The sequence below is a fragment of the Camelina sativa genome, chromosome 13 (assembly GCF_030686135.1).
Source record: "Camelina sativa cultivar CO46 ecotype springtype chromosome 13, ASM3068613v1".
Classification (NCBI taxonomy): Eukaryota; Viridiplantae; Streptophyta; class Magnoliopsida; order Brassicales; family Brassicaceae; genus Camelina; species Camelina sativa.
Window position 1 is genome coordinate 12,375,808 of NC_141892.1, and position 15,861 is coordinate 12,391,668.

Below are 15,861 nucleotides of genomic sequence, written 5' to 3' on the forward strand. Positions count from 1 at the left end.
CAAAGAAGCTCTCGCAGGAAACTATAAAGACACACTATATTTTCTAGAAGGAAAGGCGGAGCTTGAGCAGGTAAATGCAGCTGAAAGAACAATGAACACAACCGCTTTATGGCATAGCAAACTAGGCCATACAAGTGAAAAGGTGTTAAAGTTGTTAGTCAAAAAGGAACTACTCAAGGGGAGTGACATAGCAGAATTGGGGCCGTGTGAAGACTGCATTTTGGGAAAATCTAACAGACTATCGTTCAAAACTGGCAAGCATACGTCGAGTGAAACACTTGAGTATGTGCACTCTGATCTTTGGGGGTCTCCAAATGTGACACCAAGTTTGTCAAAGTGCCAATACTACATATCGTTTGTAGACGACTTCTCAAGAAAGGCATGGATTTATTTTCTCAAGACAAAAGATGAAGGTTTCTCCAGATTTGTTGAATGGCTTGCTCTAGTTGAAAATCAAAGTGGAAAGAAACTGAAAGCTCTAAGGACAGACAATGGTCTGGAGTACTGCAATAAAGTCTTTGATGACTATTGCAAGGAAAAGGGGATACTAAGGCACAAAACATGTCCTTATACTCCACAACAAAATGGGGTAGCAGAGAGATTAAACCGGACAGTGCTTGAGAAGGTGAGAAGCTTACTGAGTGAAACTGGTTTAGGAGAATCATTCTGGGCAGAAGCTTCGTCTACAGTCGTGTATGTGATGAACAGAAATCCAACTACTCCATTAAATTTTCAGATTCCTGAAGAGGTTTGGACAGGAAGGAAACCGGAGTATGACCACTTAAGAAGATTTGGCTGCTTGGTTTACTATCATGTTGATCAAGGAAAGTTGAAACCAAGAGCCAAGAAGGGGTTATTCATGGGGTATCCACAGGGAGTTAAGGGTTACAGAATTTGGAGCAGTGAGGACAGAAAGTGCATTGTCAGTAGAGACGTAACATTTTGTGAAGATATTCTGTACAAGGATATCGGTATATTGCCTGAAACTGAAGAGGCAATATCTGAGAAACATGGGAAGAAAGTAACATTCATTTTACCTAGTGTAAAAGAAAGAGGAGAGACTTCTGGATCCACAAACGAGTCAATAGAAGAAGGTGGAGCTCCAATAGAAGAAGGTGGAGCTACTTTAGAGAGTGGATCAATAGAAGAGTCAGAAGAAGATTCTGACATTGGTGATGATTCGCTCAGAAGTTGCCAACTTGCAAGAGACAGAGAACGGAGAGTTAACATCAGACCACCAAGTAGGTTTGATGATGGTGACGTTGCTGCATTTGCATTCACCATGTCTCAACTTGTAAATGCTGGAGAACCAAGAACCTATGAGGAAGCTATAAGTTGTAAAGAAAAACTGAAATGGATTGCTGCAATAGAGGAGGAGATGGACTCACATCGGAAAAGTCAAACATGGAAAGATGTAGACAAGAAAGAAGGTATGAGAACCATTGGGTGTAAGTGGATTTTCAAACTTAAACTGGGAATACCATGAGTGGAAGAACCAAGATACAAGGCTCGGTTAGTAGCAAAAGGATTTTCTCAGATTGAAGGGGTAGACTATTATGAAGTGTTTGCGCCAGTGGTTAAACACATCACAATTAGGCTGGTGTTGTCAATGGTGGTCTACAGAGACATTGAACTAGAACAGATGGATGTAAAAACAGCATTTTTACACGGAAAACTGGAAGAGGAAATTTTTATGGAGCCGCCACAAGGGTATGAAAATGGTGATCAGGTGTGTTCACTAGAGAAGTCTCTATACGGATTAAAGCAATCTCCACGACAGTGGAATCTAAGGTTTGATCAGTTTATGAAATCTCAGAAGTATACAAGGAGTCAGTATGATCCGTATGTCTACTATAAGTGTCTAGAAGGCGATGAATATGTCTATTTACTACTCTATGTAGATGACATGTTACTTGTTGCTAAAGACATGGCAGAGATTTCAAGATTGAAGGAAGTGTTAAGCAAAGACTTTGAGATGAAGGATCTCGGAAATGCAAAGAGGATACTGGGCATAGACATCACCAGGGACAGAGAAAAGGGTATGTTATTGCTGTCACAAGAAAGCTATCTAGAGAAGGTTTTAGCAAATTTCGGTATGAAAGATGCAAGACCAGTTCAAACACCTATGGAGAAGAATTTAAGTTATCTGGTACTAAACCAGAAGTTAAAGAAGAAGCTGAGGCAGAGATGAGAAGCGTACCTTATGCAAGTGCCGTAGGGAGTCTCATGTACTCCATGGTTGGGACACGTCCGGATATGGCATATGCAGTGGGCCTGGTGAGTCAATTCATGAGCTCTCCTTGCAGACAACATTGGGAAGCAGTTAAATGGGTGTTACGGTACATAAAACACACAACAGATTTCAAGCTCACATTCACAAAGTCGAAGGATTTTAAGGTTACAGGCTATTGTGATAGTGACTATGCAGCAGACCTAGATAAAAGAAGATCAATTACCGGTTATGTGTTTCAGGTTGGTGGAAATACGGTAAGATGGAGATCTGGCCTTCAACAAGTGGTAGCCCAATCGACGACGGAAGCGGAGTATATGGCACTCTATGAAGCTGCCAAAGAAGCTTTGTGGATGATGAGAATTGTGAGTGAGATGGGTATTCCGCAAAAGCAAGTTGAAATCTTCAGTGATTCCCAAAGCGCCATTTGCTTGGCCAAGAACAGCGTGCATCATGAACGCACAAAGCACATTCAGGTGGGATACCACTTCATACGAGGTGAAATTGAGGAGGGTACGCTGAAAGTTTCGAAGATCAACACAAAAGAGAATCCGACCGATTTGTTAACAAAATTGATACCGGTGATGAAATTTGAGGAAGGTTTAAGTAACCTGAAGGTGCTACGGCACTAAGTCTAGCTCTGACAAGAGCTAGGGTTCCGACGGTCAAGGCGGAACGGACACCTTCGGCGGTGAAGGCGGATCAGTGGTTTCTGGTGGTGAAAACAGAGAAAGGACTGAAGGGGGTCGACTCTTCGGTTGGTCTGTCTGAGCAAATCAAGGTGGAGATTGTCGTTTTGGTGATTTGGATCAGACAGGTAGGCTTACGCTAAAGGGTTGGGCCGGTAAATGTTGTTTAGGCCCAGCTTGGTCTGCTAAGGATAAGCCTTGGAATTCAAACGACAAGGACACTATCGTATTGGTCGGGGAACACGCGTGATGAGCGGACGGTACAGGTTTCTCTAATATCACCCTGCAAGACAACGACATAGAGCTATTAAAGGAGTGAGGAGCAGAGGGAACAAAGAAGAGAAACATTTTGGCGTTACATTACAGAGAAGGTTAGAGAGAGAGAAACACGAGAGTGGGTGAGAGAGACTTTGTCTTCTTCATTGTTCTTGTTCTTTCTTGAGTCTGATTTCTTTGTAAGGTGAGAGACGTGAGCTTGGGGGTGAGTTTGTTCAAGTTGTAATTGCTATTCTGATACTCCTTATGAACCGGTTTCAGGTTCACCGAGACGTACCAGGATCACACTGATCCGGGGAACTCGTATTTCCTCGTGTCCCTTTTACTTTCTTGCACAACAAACTTCAAACCTGCAAAAACGTAAAACAACGCAAAAGGAAAATACAAACCTGTTAGTCTAAACGGTTGAACACTCAAAAGAAAATCCTAACAACCTGGATGGATATAAAAGCAAACCCCAAAAAGAAACACCACAATCAAAAAAAAACACTAGAAGGACAAGAGAGAGAGAGTGGTGAAGAGAGTGTCCTCACGCTCACTAACATTATCCCCTCGAAGTATCTTCCAGTGTCTGATGAGTTTCTCAGCAGCTTTCCAACCCATTTTGCTCCTACTGCTCTTTCCAAAATCAAAAAATTTATAATTTCATGTTAACACAAAACACAGATCAAGACAAGACCAAACAAAAAAAATACAAAAACGCAGAAATCAAGAAAGCTAAAGAGCTGAGACAAAAACCCAGGTAGAGAAAACACAGGAAACCAACGAAACGGGAGAAACAGGAACTCACCGACGAGACTAGCGGCGGCGGCGACGGAAGAGAGAGTACTGTATGTGTGTCTTCTGGCTTTGGGGATCGTCTACTCGCCTCTAAAGTCTAAACGTTTACAATTGTTAGATTACCGAATTATCCCTAATATTCTTATTTATGTAAAACATTCTTAAAAAATTTGGTTCAATAATCAACCGAATTGTTGTTATCATTCATTCTAATTTGATTAATTTTGGTTTGTGAATTTCACACACCGAAAAATCAAGAAAATCTAATAATTAACCGAGATTGAACTGTTAACCGGATTGGAACGCTTCTTCCTATCTATGAATTTCTAGTTTTTTTTTTTTTGGAAACGGAGAGGTCTCCCTGCTATTATTAAAACCTAGAAAATAAATTACAAACCGGTCTGTCTCAGAATCGCAGTTCCTCGACTATCATCGCCCACAACCAATTCTACAGAAATTGGAATGGAATCAAAAACATGCAAACCAAAAGGTAAAGTAAAAGCATAGTTTCATGACAAATAAATAATTTCTAGTTTGACTAGAACATCCGGAATTTTAATTTAAAACATTTTCTATTAATAGAAATTCTTACTATTAAAATTTTTGAGCATAAATATATTTAAACCTTAAATATATTTTACTAAGTAATAAATGATAATATTTTCATGACAAATAAATAATTTGATATATATCACTTGCTAACAAAGATCTCCTTAATAATTCACAGGAATAATAAACGACATCGATGATTACCTCATGTCTTTTTATCTTTTAACTTTTTTTTTAATATATATTCCATGAAAACAATCTTTTAAAATTTTGATGTTGGTTATCGATTATTGACTTAATTGTACATCATTTTCATATATATCATTTATGATTTGGCCATGATGCTAACAGAATACTATTACAACATTTTATATAAAATCTGAATATATTGAATCTTATGAACATTACTTAGTGAAAGATACATATACAATATCATATTATTATAAGATCTTTTCCGAGTTTGTTTTACCCATCGAAGCAAGTGCATCATACCATATAAGAATTCTTGACCTATTCATGAATGTGCCTATATTATCTCACTTTTCATGTTTATATGACCAACTGTTAAGCTCGACTTGAAATCTAATAATATATTTAATAATTTATATCATGTATTTTTATACAAACTCATTAGTTTCACACAATAAATGAGATTTCAAATATATTTATCTAGTCATGTGTATTATTATCTTTCAAGTTAGTAATTTATTTTAAATACTTTTAACTACAATTTTTTTTGTTATTTTCTACGATGCACTTGTTACATTTCGACATCTACTTTATTTTCACCTTCTATCAGCTCATACATAACATTTATTAGACTGTAAATTGATTTTTAAGCCATATTATAACTATTTTCTTTTTAATTAAATATCTTTCAATACTCTAATTTGGATTAAAAGCATTCGATTCAATTTATGATATATTAATTTTTTTTATCATGTTATAAACTAATATTTCACTTTCAATTTTTTTTCCTGTTTAAAATTTTATAAATAAAATTACATAATTTTTTTTTTATTCTAACATAAATTTAAAATGTACTTCCACTCTAATGCTCATTAACACATTTTAAATTTTAAACTATGATTTGTTTAAAAGAAAAACTGAGTTATATTATTACCACTAATAAAAATAATTATAGTATTGTTTTTCTTATTTTAACATTTCATTTATTTTACATAATTCAATTTTTATTTATTCAAACTTTCTATTAATTATAATTAACATAAATATGCACTAAAAATATTCACCATTACACTCACTTTCTACGTACTATCTATATATTTTTCTTATGTCAAATTACAACTTACACGTTCCAACTAAACTAACCTTCTCTTTTTACTTTTTTTTTTTTCACAAATGAAATATATATTGATTAAAAATGGTCATTACAAAGAGAGTTGCTTAGCCATGATGGCTTTAAAATCGAATCAGTGTAATATTGAGAATCTATACAACCATATTTAGCTAAGGCATGTGCCACCCTATTACAATCCCTCTTTGTGAAAGTAAAAGAAATTTGCTGCAATTTGGAAGACCATGATTTGATGTCCTGAATAAGGTTTGTTAAAGAGACATCTACACCTTGACCATGAACTAGTTTAATTAAAGTTTCACAATCTCCTTCAAAAATAATTGCCTGATAGCCTCGAATCCATGCATGTTGTATCGCCGTAAGCAATGCCTTTGATTCTGCCTCTAGAGGTGATCATACATGGTTTAGTCTGGTTGCACCCCACACTATTGCGTTACCTTCATGGTTTCTAAAGATCCATCCCCCAGTGGCCTGATGAGTGTGATGATCATAACTCGCATCAAAATTGCATTTGAGTATTGGAGGTGTCGGTGGTAGCCATGTAGTTGTGTTCGTATGCAGAGTAGTAGATGCTGATGATGTATTAGGTAGGTTGCTTATCCATTCTTTTGTGTCCGACTTCGACTGTAGAACAGTTTTCGATGCACTCTCACGATAGTTATCAAAGACTTGATTATTTCTTGCTTTCCAAATAAGCCATAGTAGAAAAAAAGGTAGTAAGGAGTCATATATATTTGAAGTTTGAGATTGATATGTTAACAGTTGTTCAATTATATCCTCTGTGTTTGAAGGTAGATGGTTGGTGTTTAAGGAAGAAGTACTGGATATTCTCCATGCCATAATGGCAAAAGGACAAGAAAAGAGGGCATGATGAATTGTTTCCTCTGTTTGACGACATCGTGGACATAAAGGATCAATGTTCAAACCTCTTGTTCGTAATCTTGTTGTGACTGGTATTGCCTGTGAAATTATACGCCATAGAAAGTGTTTGATCTTTGGTAGTAACCGCAATTTCCAAATTTTGTTCTTGAGATCAACTGAACCGTGAGGCACATTCAAAACATCTCCTGGATCAAAGGGATAGTGAGTGATGAACCAGTATCCAGTTTTTACTGTGTAGTCCCCTGAGCGTGTATAGTTCCAAACTAGTTTATCCGGTTGTTCCACTTGTGAGAGGTGAATCCTTTGTATGAACTATTGATCCTCCTGTTGGACTAAGGAAACAAGTTTCTGATTGTCCCATTGTCGGATATCTCCCCTTTTCGAGATTAAATGATCGAGTGTGATAGTAGATTGCAGTGGTGTGGTTTGAACTAATCTAGGTGGATGCACCTCAATGAAGTTATCTAAACCTATACGGATAGATTTACCATCCCCCACAATATATCTAGAACCTTTTTTAATAAGATCTAACCCCAATTAAAATAGATGACCACCCATAGGACTGTTTCTTTCTTTGTCTAGCATCTAAAATAGACTCATCACGATAGTATCTATGTTTCATTACTCTGGCAAATAGAGAATTAGGATATTGGATTAGCCTCCAAGCTTGTTTTGCCAAGAGGGCATCATTAAACTTTGCTAAGTCCCTAAATCCCAATCCCCCTTCTCTTTTTTAACATTGAAGTTTTTTTCCAAGCAATCCACGGTATACTTCGTTTATTTGAAAATTTTTCCCACCAATATTGCATTAAGAGTGATTCAATTTCTGAGGTGATTCCCAAAGGCAATTTGAAGCATGACATAGCATAAACCGACATTGATAAAGCCACTGAGTTTAACATTATTTCCTTACCTGCAGGGGATAGTTTCTTTGCAGTCCAACCATTTGTGTGTTTCTTGACTTTGTCGACAATATACTCAAACATTTCCTTCTTTTTCCGACCAAACTGTTCAGGAAGGCCAATATATTTACCTCCTCCTCCATGGTTGGAGATGTCTAGTATTGATTTCAGGCGTTGTTGAGTTGTCCCATAGACTCTGCTCCCAAATGTGATCATAGATTTTGAAGTATTGATCTTTTGGCCTGAATAGTATTCGTAGATATCAAAAATATCTTTCAGAGTTTGACAGTTTTTAGCATTTGCTTTGCAGAAAAAAAGCAATCATCTGCAAACTGCAGATGAGTGACACTGGGAGCGCCATTGCGAATTCGAATACCACAAAGATCTTCTTCATTTGCACTTGTCATAATTAAATGGCTGAGAATATCCGAGCATAGAATGAAAAGGTACGGTGATAGGGGGTCGTCCTGCCTGATACCCCTTGTTGGTTGGATATAACCATAAGGAGCTCCATTTATTAAAATAGAGTAGTTCACAGTTGTTACAGTCGCCATAATCCAACTTATCCATTTGGGACAAAAACCAAATAGTTTCAAAGTTGTTTCAAGGAAATTCCACTCGACACGGTCATAGGCTTTGGTTACATCCGTCTTGACAGCCATATAAGTCTGTGAGACACGAGTTCTGACCTTTAGGGAATGCATAACTTCATGTGCAATCATCACATTGTCTTGGATTAGACGTCATGGTATAAAAGCTGCCTGCGAGTCCGAGAATATGTCGTTCGAGTGTGGTTTTAATCTCTGGACCAAGCATTTGGAGACAATCTTATATAAAACATTACATAAAGCGATGGGCCGATATTCCGAGAGAGTTTGAGGATTGTCAATCTTCGGTATCATGCATATATTGGTGTGATTGATGCTCTGTTTCATTACTGCAGTATCAAAGAAGGTGTGTACCTCTTGTATGACTTGTGGTCCAACTGTTTCCCAACAGGTTTTATAGAATCTGGCTGTTAAACCATCTGGCCCCGGGGCACGATCATCGCCGATAGAACTAACTGCATTATAAATCTCCTCATTACTAAAAGCTCTTGTTAGGCTGTCATTTGCTGCATCTGATACTTTTGGTATGAAGTCCGCAAATACTGAGGGTGAGACATGATGATTTGCAGTTGAATATATGTTTGTAAAAAAGCTTTGTGAGTGATCTCCAATCTCCTGATAACCTTGATATAAATTGCCTTGTTGATCCGATATAGAGGTAATCCAGTTTTTGGCAAACCGTGTTTTTGCTTCTGCGTGAAAGAAACTAGTGTTTTGATCTCCAGCAGTCATCCATTGGTTTCTGCTCTTTTGTTGCCAATGTTTTTCTTCATCACTATAAGCCTTTGTTAAGTCATCTTGCAATAATGGGATAGTCCTTCGTATATGTGGGTTGAGGCTTTCCATTGCAAAATTTAAACGATTTTGGAGTGTAACAATACGCTCCTCCGAGTTTAGCTGATGGTCACGTTTTAAGTTGGCCATACTTCGTCTGCAATTCCTGATTCTTTCATTGATTGAGATGTTAGAGTCTTCATTGTCAACTAACCATCCTTCTTTAACCGCATCCTGGAAGTTAGGTACATCTAAAAGTCTTTTATCAAACTGGAAAATACGTCTTTTGTGTCTAACTATGTCATTTAGATCAAGTAAAAATGGCATGTGGTCAGATCCTGCAAAATCTAGAAACTGAGCCTCTGCATTTGGGAAGATTGCAGCTCCTTGGGAGTTAAACATGGCCCTGTCATGACAGCATTGGATCGTGGGGGAGTGCTTTTCACCAACCCATGAGTAAGTATTCCCTCTTGATCGTATATCTTGAAGATCACACACAGCAATCATGTGCCTAAAGTCTCTGAACGTCCAGTCTTCCCGAGGTGGTCCTCCTATCTTTTCCCGGTTGCAAGTTATTTCATTAAAATCTCCAATTAGTAGCCATGATGCATTGCGAGAGAGTGCTAGATGTTCAAAACGTTCCCACAGTTCATGTCTTTCACTAGGAACTGGGTGCCCATACACACAAGACAAATAGAACTTAATATTATTATGTTCAACCATTACATCAATAAGCCTCTCATCTTGTGAGAGTAAGGATAAGACAATATTGCCTTTCCAAAATAAACATAAACCTCCACTCCTACCTTGAGGGGGTTGAATAATAGCATTTGAGAATCCTAAATCACACTTAAGTTTAGATATTACATCATTTTGGTTTAGAGTTTCAGAGAGAAAGAGAATATCACACTTAGTTATAAGACAGAGTTTTTTTAAGCGAGAAGACGTTAGAGAAGGACCAACGCCCTGGCAGTTCCATGAAAGGATCTTCATATTGGAATGGCTGGGGGTACCGGGCCCCCCGCGCCTCCGTCGAATCCATTGTTAACAGAGCATGAGCCAACTGAAACTGTGCGTTGAGTCTTCTTTCGAAGTTGGTTCAGGACCACCAACTCCTCAGCAGCTTCAGCTTTGTTGAATGAAGACAAAATCCGGTTGTGCATTGTCAGAGTTGTCATCAAGGAAGTTATGTGGTTCGCCATGTTCACCAAGCCGTCCTGCATACTTTGCATTCAAGTATCGGATACGCTCAACAGTTAAGTCCTTATCCATAAAGATACTAGGGAGAGACTTGTTCACCATCGGGTGAGAGACGTAACCCTGAATAGGGCCTGTTGCTGGTGGTAGCATTTGTAGTCCCGGAATAAGATTTGCAGGGTCTACGGATGGTAAGGTATTTGCATCAGACATATCTTTATCCCCATCATTGTGATTCTCACCATCAATGTCATTGTCTGAATGCTCTGATTCAGAATCATCAAAGCCAAGGGAGCACTCCTTGGCATCATGTTTGAGAGATCCGCATTTCGTACAGAAGTTACAAAGTCTCTCATAGCGAAACTTGACTATTGTATTCTCATCAGCAATAAATTGAATGTTCTTTTGAAAGCGTAAGGCATCATCTATATTCCAGTTAATCTTAACATGAACAGCCCCCACTTGCATCTCATTCTCATTGTAATCAACTTCAGACACATAGCCTATTTTGTTCCCTACCCAGCTAGCCATATCATTGGTTAAGCAAAGAGTTGGGATACCTTGAATTTGTACCCAAAAGGGTATGATCTTCATGTTGTCAGCACTTATGTTTGGGTACCAGCGGTGGGTGGTTACCATCTAATCGTTGAAAGACCAAGGACCTCTACGCAGTACCACACTAAGCAAGTCTTCAGATTGGAATCGAAATTGTGCTCTCCCACCATCAAGAATTCGTCCCACACATTCATCTGGAAATCCCCACACCCTTGGAATTTGTCGTATAAGTGCTTGCAGGTTCTGCTTCCGTGGATTGACCGGTGTAACAACCAGTGTGTGGCGATTTACAGAGATTGCTCTAGAGAGAAACTCCGGTGGAAGCGCAATTGGGGCATTATCTATGCCCAAATCAAGATCCTGAACATATTTGCGGATATTATCACTCATGATGGGTAGTGTACCAGAAAGATCAAAGGAATTGGGGAAGGTAATTGTGAGAAAGCGTGGGAAAAAGGAAGATTTATAGAAGACCCATGGCGGTTTACTTTGACGATTATCTCCCGTGAAAGTTGGAAGAAACAAACTGTCAATTTCAACTGACAGAAATAAACCGCCGACATGAATCTCCAAACTGTTATTGAAGAATCTCGTGGTCGGAAACAAACTCCTGATCCGAATTCGGATCGGAGGGAAGGAATTGAAAAGAGAATCTAGGCAATCCCCAAAAAAATCGCGCAAAGAGAAAAACATCTTTTTTTTTTAATTATTTCTTCTTCAACATTTGTTTTTCATTTTCATTACTATATTTTAAATTTAGTAACTTTAGTTAATGACAAACAAAAAAAAATTGAGTAATTTGTAAATAATTTTTTTTTGCATCTTTCAATATTTTTCTTTCCACAAAAAAATAAAATAAAATATGAATCTAATCTGAATCAAATACAATTGAATTGGTGTTCATAGTCAAATCAACAATTTCTAAGTACAAACTAAATTCATTAAATAATTTAGAAATTAATGAATTTATTGAACTAAATTTTCAATATGAAATAGACTGCTTGTCCACATACTTTAAGCTTAAATTAGATGCATAATGGATTAACAAAATATTGCATTCATAAATAATTATCTATTTGGATAAGTTTTAAAGAACTTTGATATGTTACCAGTACTCACAAATTCTATTGGTATCCACATGACCATGAATATATGGATTTGATGTTATCGTTGTATCATAAACCCTAAACCTCTAGAACCCTCAAATTCTGTTGGTATCTGATATATCATGGTTTTTGTGGTTTTTAACCATGGTATAAGGAGTCTTTTAGAGTCTTTTGATGTGTTTTTAGGTTCTTTAAAAGTTTTTACAGGTTTTATAGGATTTTGGCATGAAAGGAGCAAAGTGGAGCAATTAGAGAGATTTTGGAGCAATTCATAAAGGAAGAGAAGTTGGATTCGATTCAGAGTGATGGTGTCGACCGACACTGCCTTAGCATCGATCGACACCTCTGTTTGTCTACGAGAGAAGCCAATTTGGAAGTTTTACAGTTTTACCCAAAGTTTTCTTAAATTGCAACACAAGTCTCTGACGTGTTTTAGGACATATATATAGTGTTTTTGGGTTTTAGAAAACCTTTAAGTTTTATTCTAGAAAGTTTTTATTTTCTGCAACCCTGTGAGATTTTGAGAGCTTTTGGGAGAGAGATCTGAACTGCTTTGAGAGAATAATTCCTAAACTCATTCCTTACTCTTTTAATCTCAATTGCTTATTATTCAGAATTATGTTTTGTCCTTCATTGAATATGTCTGAGTAGTTTGCTTGTTAGGTTTAGGGTTTTTCACAGGGATTTTATGATTTATTAGATATGTTTATTTAGGATTCATTATCTTTCTAGATCTTCATCATAGGTTGTTCTTCATATTAATCCTTGATTGGCCATCTAGAATTAATAACATAGGAAAATAAATTGATATGAGAATATAATTAATTTTCCTGATAAAACCTTTTGATGAGCAAAATTACTTCTTGCAAAGAGATTTTGTGAACAATCTAAACCTGTTTTTAAAGCTGATTTTTAAACTAGAATTTTACAAAGAGATTTGGATTTTCTGGTTTTAAATTTAGATAATATTTGCAGTGAGAACTGACTTATTTTACAAAATTGTTTAGAGTTCTAGAGCTGATCTTAATTGCTTGAATCCTAATTAATTTACTGATTTCATATTTCATAGTTTCCTGAGAAATTCTCTCGGCCTAGCCTTTTGATCATCTAAATTTACACAGCTTTTATTTAATATTTTGCATTGTTTATTTTAATTCAATTATTTTGCTTAGCGTAATAACAAAAACTCTATAATCCATTGTGTTTGATCTTGAGTCTCTGTGGATTCGAGCCTAAGTATTACAATGACCTCTTAATTTGAGAGAGTATCTCTAGGGTTTAATTTGAGCACATCAGTATCCACATGACTACAAATATATGGATTTGATGTGTTGCGAGTACCATATTTATAGTCATGTGTTATGGAACTGATAACAAACTTTGATGTGTTATCAATACCCACATTTATGGTCATGTGTTACTAGTACCTACAAATTCTGTTGGTATCCACATAACCATGCATATATGGATTTGATGTTGTCATTGTATCATAAACCGTAAATCCACATAAGTCATAAGATGAGTACAGACGGCGACGTTAGGGTTTGTGGGAAGAAGATGAGTTGTGTTAGAATTACTATTTTTCCCTTTCTATCTAAGAGAAAAATAAGAATGATATGAGTAAAGTGATAACAAACTTTGATGTGTTATCAATACCCACATTTATGGTCATGTGTTACTAGTACCTACAAATTCTGTTGGTATCCACATAACCATGCATATATGGATTTGATGTTGTCGTTGTATCATAAACCGTAAATCCACATAAGTCATAAGATGAGTACAGGTGGCGACGTTAGGGTTTGTGGGAAGAAGATGAGTTGTGTTAGAATTACTATTTTTCCCTTTCTATCTAAGAGAAAAATAAGAATGATATGAATAAAGTGAGACTCGAACCCAAGATTGAGTAGATGACATGACTAAGGCTCTCCACCGCTAAGCCACTTAAACTTTCACGTACAATGTCAATGTTCGGGTTTGGGTCTATTGTTTCAACTGTTTAAGATTTAGTATAAAAAGTTTAGGATTTATGGTCATGTGTATCTAGTATCCACGAATTCTCTTGGTATCCACATAACCATGAATATATGGATTTGATGTTGTCGTTGCAGCCTAAACCCTAAATCTAAGCCCTAAATCCTGTGATACCCCGGTTTCAGAGACTTGCAGAGATGTTTAAAAGAATGGATTTGACCACCTATGTCACCAAAGTGCACTTATCTTTCTGGTCAAGGGTCCTAAGAGAACTCCAGAGTTAAGCGTGCTTGAGCTGGAGTAGTCTTAGGATGGGTGACCTTTCGGGAAGTGACTGTCGGAACTGTGCGAGTGAGGACAAAACACAAGAAAAGATCATGTGGTGATTTGTAGGGACAGTCACAAGTCTTTAAAGCCTCCCGGACGTAGCAAACCGGTCGTCAGATATGGATGGGCTCACGGGCCTAGTGAGAGAACGTGAGGCCCATTAAGGAAGGTGGGCCTATGGACTGAGATTGGACATAGGGCCCACTAAGAGGTGATGGTCGGGGCGTTACAAGTGGTATCATAGCCGAACCTATACAAGTGTGGAGTCGAGTGGGCTCACACCGTCGGGGGTGATGGTCTTGGTGCGCAACAAGGACGTTGCGATTTGTTAGTGGGGGTGAATTGTGACACCCCGGTTTCAGAGACTTGCGGAGAGGTTTAAAAGAATTGATTTGGCCACCTTTGTCACCAAAGCGCACTTATCTTTTCGGTCAAAGGTCCTGAGAGAACTCCAGAGTTAAGCGTGCTTAAGCTGGAGTAGTCTTAGGATGGGTGACCTTCCGGGAAGTGACTGTCGGAACTGTGCGAGTGAGGACAAAACACAGGAAAAGATCATGTGGTAATTTGTAGGGACGGTAACAAGTCTTTAAAGCCTCCCGGACATAGCAAACCGGCCGTCGGATATGGATGGGCTCACGAGCTTAGTGAGAGGACGTGAGGCCCATTAACGAAGGTGGGCCTATGGATTGAAATTGGACTTAGGGCCCACTGAAAGGTGGCGGTCGGGGCGTTACAAATCCTAACCCTAAATTCAAAATGTTAACACAAAATCCACATAAGCCTAAAACCTAAATCATAAAATTAGAAAATCCTAAACACTAAAACCTAAATCCCAAATCCTATCCAAAATCCTAAACCCAAAACCCTAAACCATACCCCATGAACCCTAGCCCACACTAAATTGCTACAGTTGATACATATACACAATACAAGGAGCATAAACAAAGTACAAAAGCTAGAAGAAGAATAGATCAACTCTCCTTTGGAAGTTTGAAAACAATCCTTAAACCTAAAATGCTACAATAGATACACATAAACAAATAAGAACGGTAAACAAAGCACGACACCCAGATTAACTCATCTTAATTTCAGATTTTGAAGTCTAAAACCTCTCGATTTAGAGAATTTAAGGGTTAGGGTTTAAACTTTAAAATCTGAGCTGATATGGAAAGAATTTTTAGAGAAAAGAAACAAACGAAGAAACGATTAAGGAGAAAGAAGAAGAGCTTTACCTCTAACAAATTTCCTGCTATGGATTGAAACTGAGTCTTTAACAACGACAGAGGTTTGCGAAAATAAAAGAGATTGTAAAAGATAAAGAATTGATGAAGGAGAAGAAACGAGATGATGCTTTGGTTATTGATTATGTCGGGAATATAAGAACTTTGCTCGCTTTAACAAGAGGCAAAGGCGGAGAGACAAAGAAGCTCGATTATTAGATTAGTAATTCATCTCCTATATATTAATAGAGAAGCATTTTGTTGAAAATGTTGATGTGTCGTAGCCATAGCGATTTGAAGATTTAATTACAATTAAGCATCTCAAAATAAACATATTTACAAAAATAAGTCTTTTAATTTATTAAATGTGCCATTAAAATATATAAGGAAATCTTTATTTCATTATTATTTACATAACTGTGTCATTAGAATATATAAGGTAATGTTTATTTCTATTAGTTTTTTAAAAGGAAA

The 15,861-nt window shown here is 37.2% G+C and overlaps 2 protein-coding genes across 2 annotated transcripts; both read right to left on the reverse strand.

Annotated features, from left to right (window-relative positions):
• Positions 1–3,039: 3,039 nt before the first annotated feature.
• On the reverse strand, positions 3,040–9,731 carry LOC147929447 (uncharacterized). Its single transcript, XM_087480617.1, has 7 exons — positions 8,589–9,731; positions 8,003–8,315; positions 7,638–7,868; positions 6,280–6,966; positions 4,373–4,423; positions 3,482–3,545; positions 3,040–3,202 (listed from the first exon to the last, which is right to left on the reverse strand). Exons 1-7 carry the CDS (start codon positions 9,729–9,731, stop codon positions 3,040–3,042), a joined length of 2,652 nt encoding a protein of 883 aa, XP_087336743.1.
• A 1,113-nt stretch (positions 9,732–10,844) lies between these two features.
• Positions 10,845–11,150, reverse strand: LOC147929448 (uncharacterized). The gene has a single exon (XM_087480618.1). The coding sequence runs from the start codon at positions 11,148–11,150 to the stop codon at positions 10,845–10,847; it is 306 nt and encodes a 101-aa protein (XP_087336744.1).
• Positions 11,151–15,861: the final 4,711 nt, after the last annotated feature.

Excerpts from the sequence above, each read along its gene's own strand:
- LOC147929447 (XM_087480617.1), bottom strand. The coding sequence starts at position 9,731 with ATGGTTGAACATAATAATATTAAGTTCTATTTGTCTTGTGTGTATGGG. Across the intron at positions 8,316-8,588 it reads GACCACAAGTCATACAAGAG|GTCAGAACTCGTGTCTCACA; the intron begins GTACACACCTTC and ends CATTCCCTAAAG. Across the intron at positions 4,424-6,279 it reads GATCTTTAGAAACCATGAAG|AATTGGTTGTGGGCGATGAT; the intron begins GTAACGCAATAG and ends CAATTTCTGTAG.
- LOC147929448 (XM_087480618.1), bottom strand. The coding sequence starts at position 11,150 with ATGAGTGATAATATCCGCAAATATGTTCAGGATCTTGATTTGGGCATA.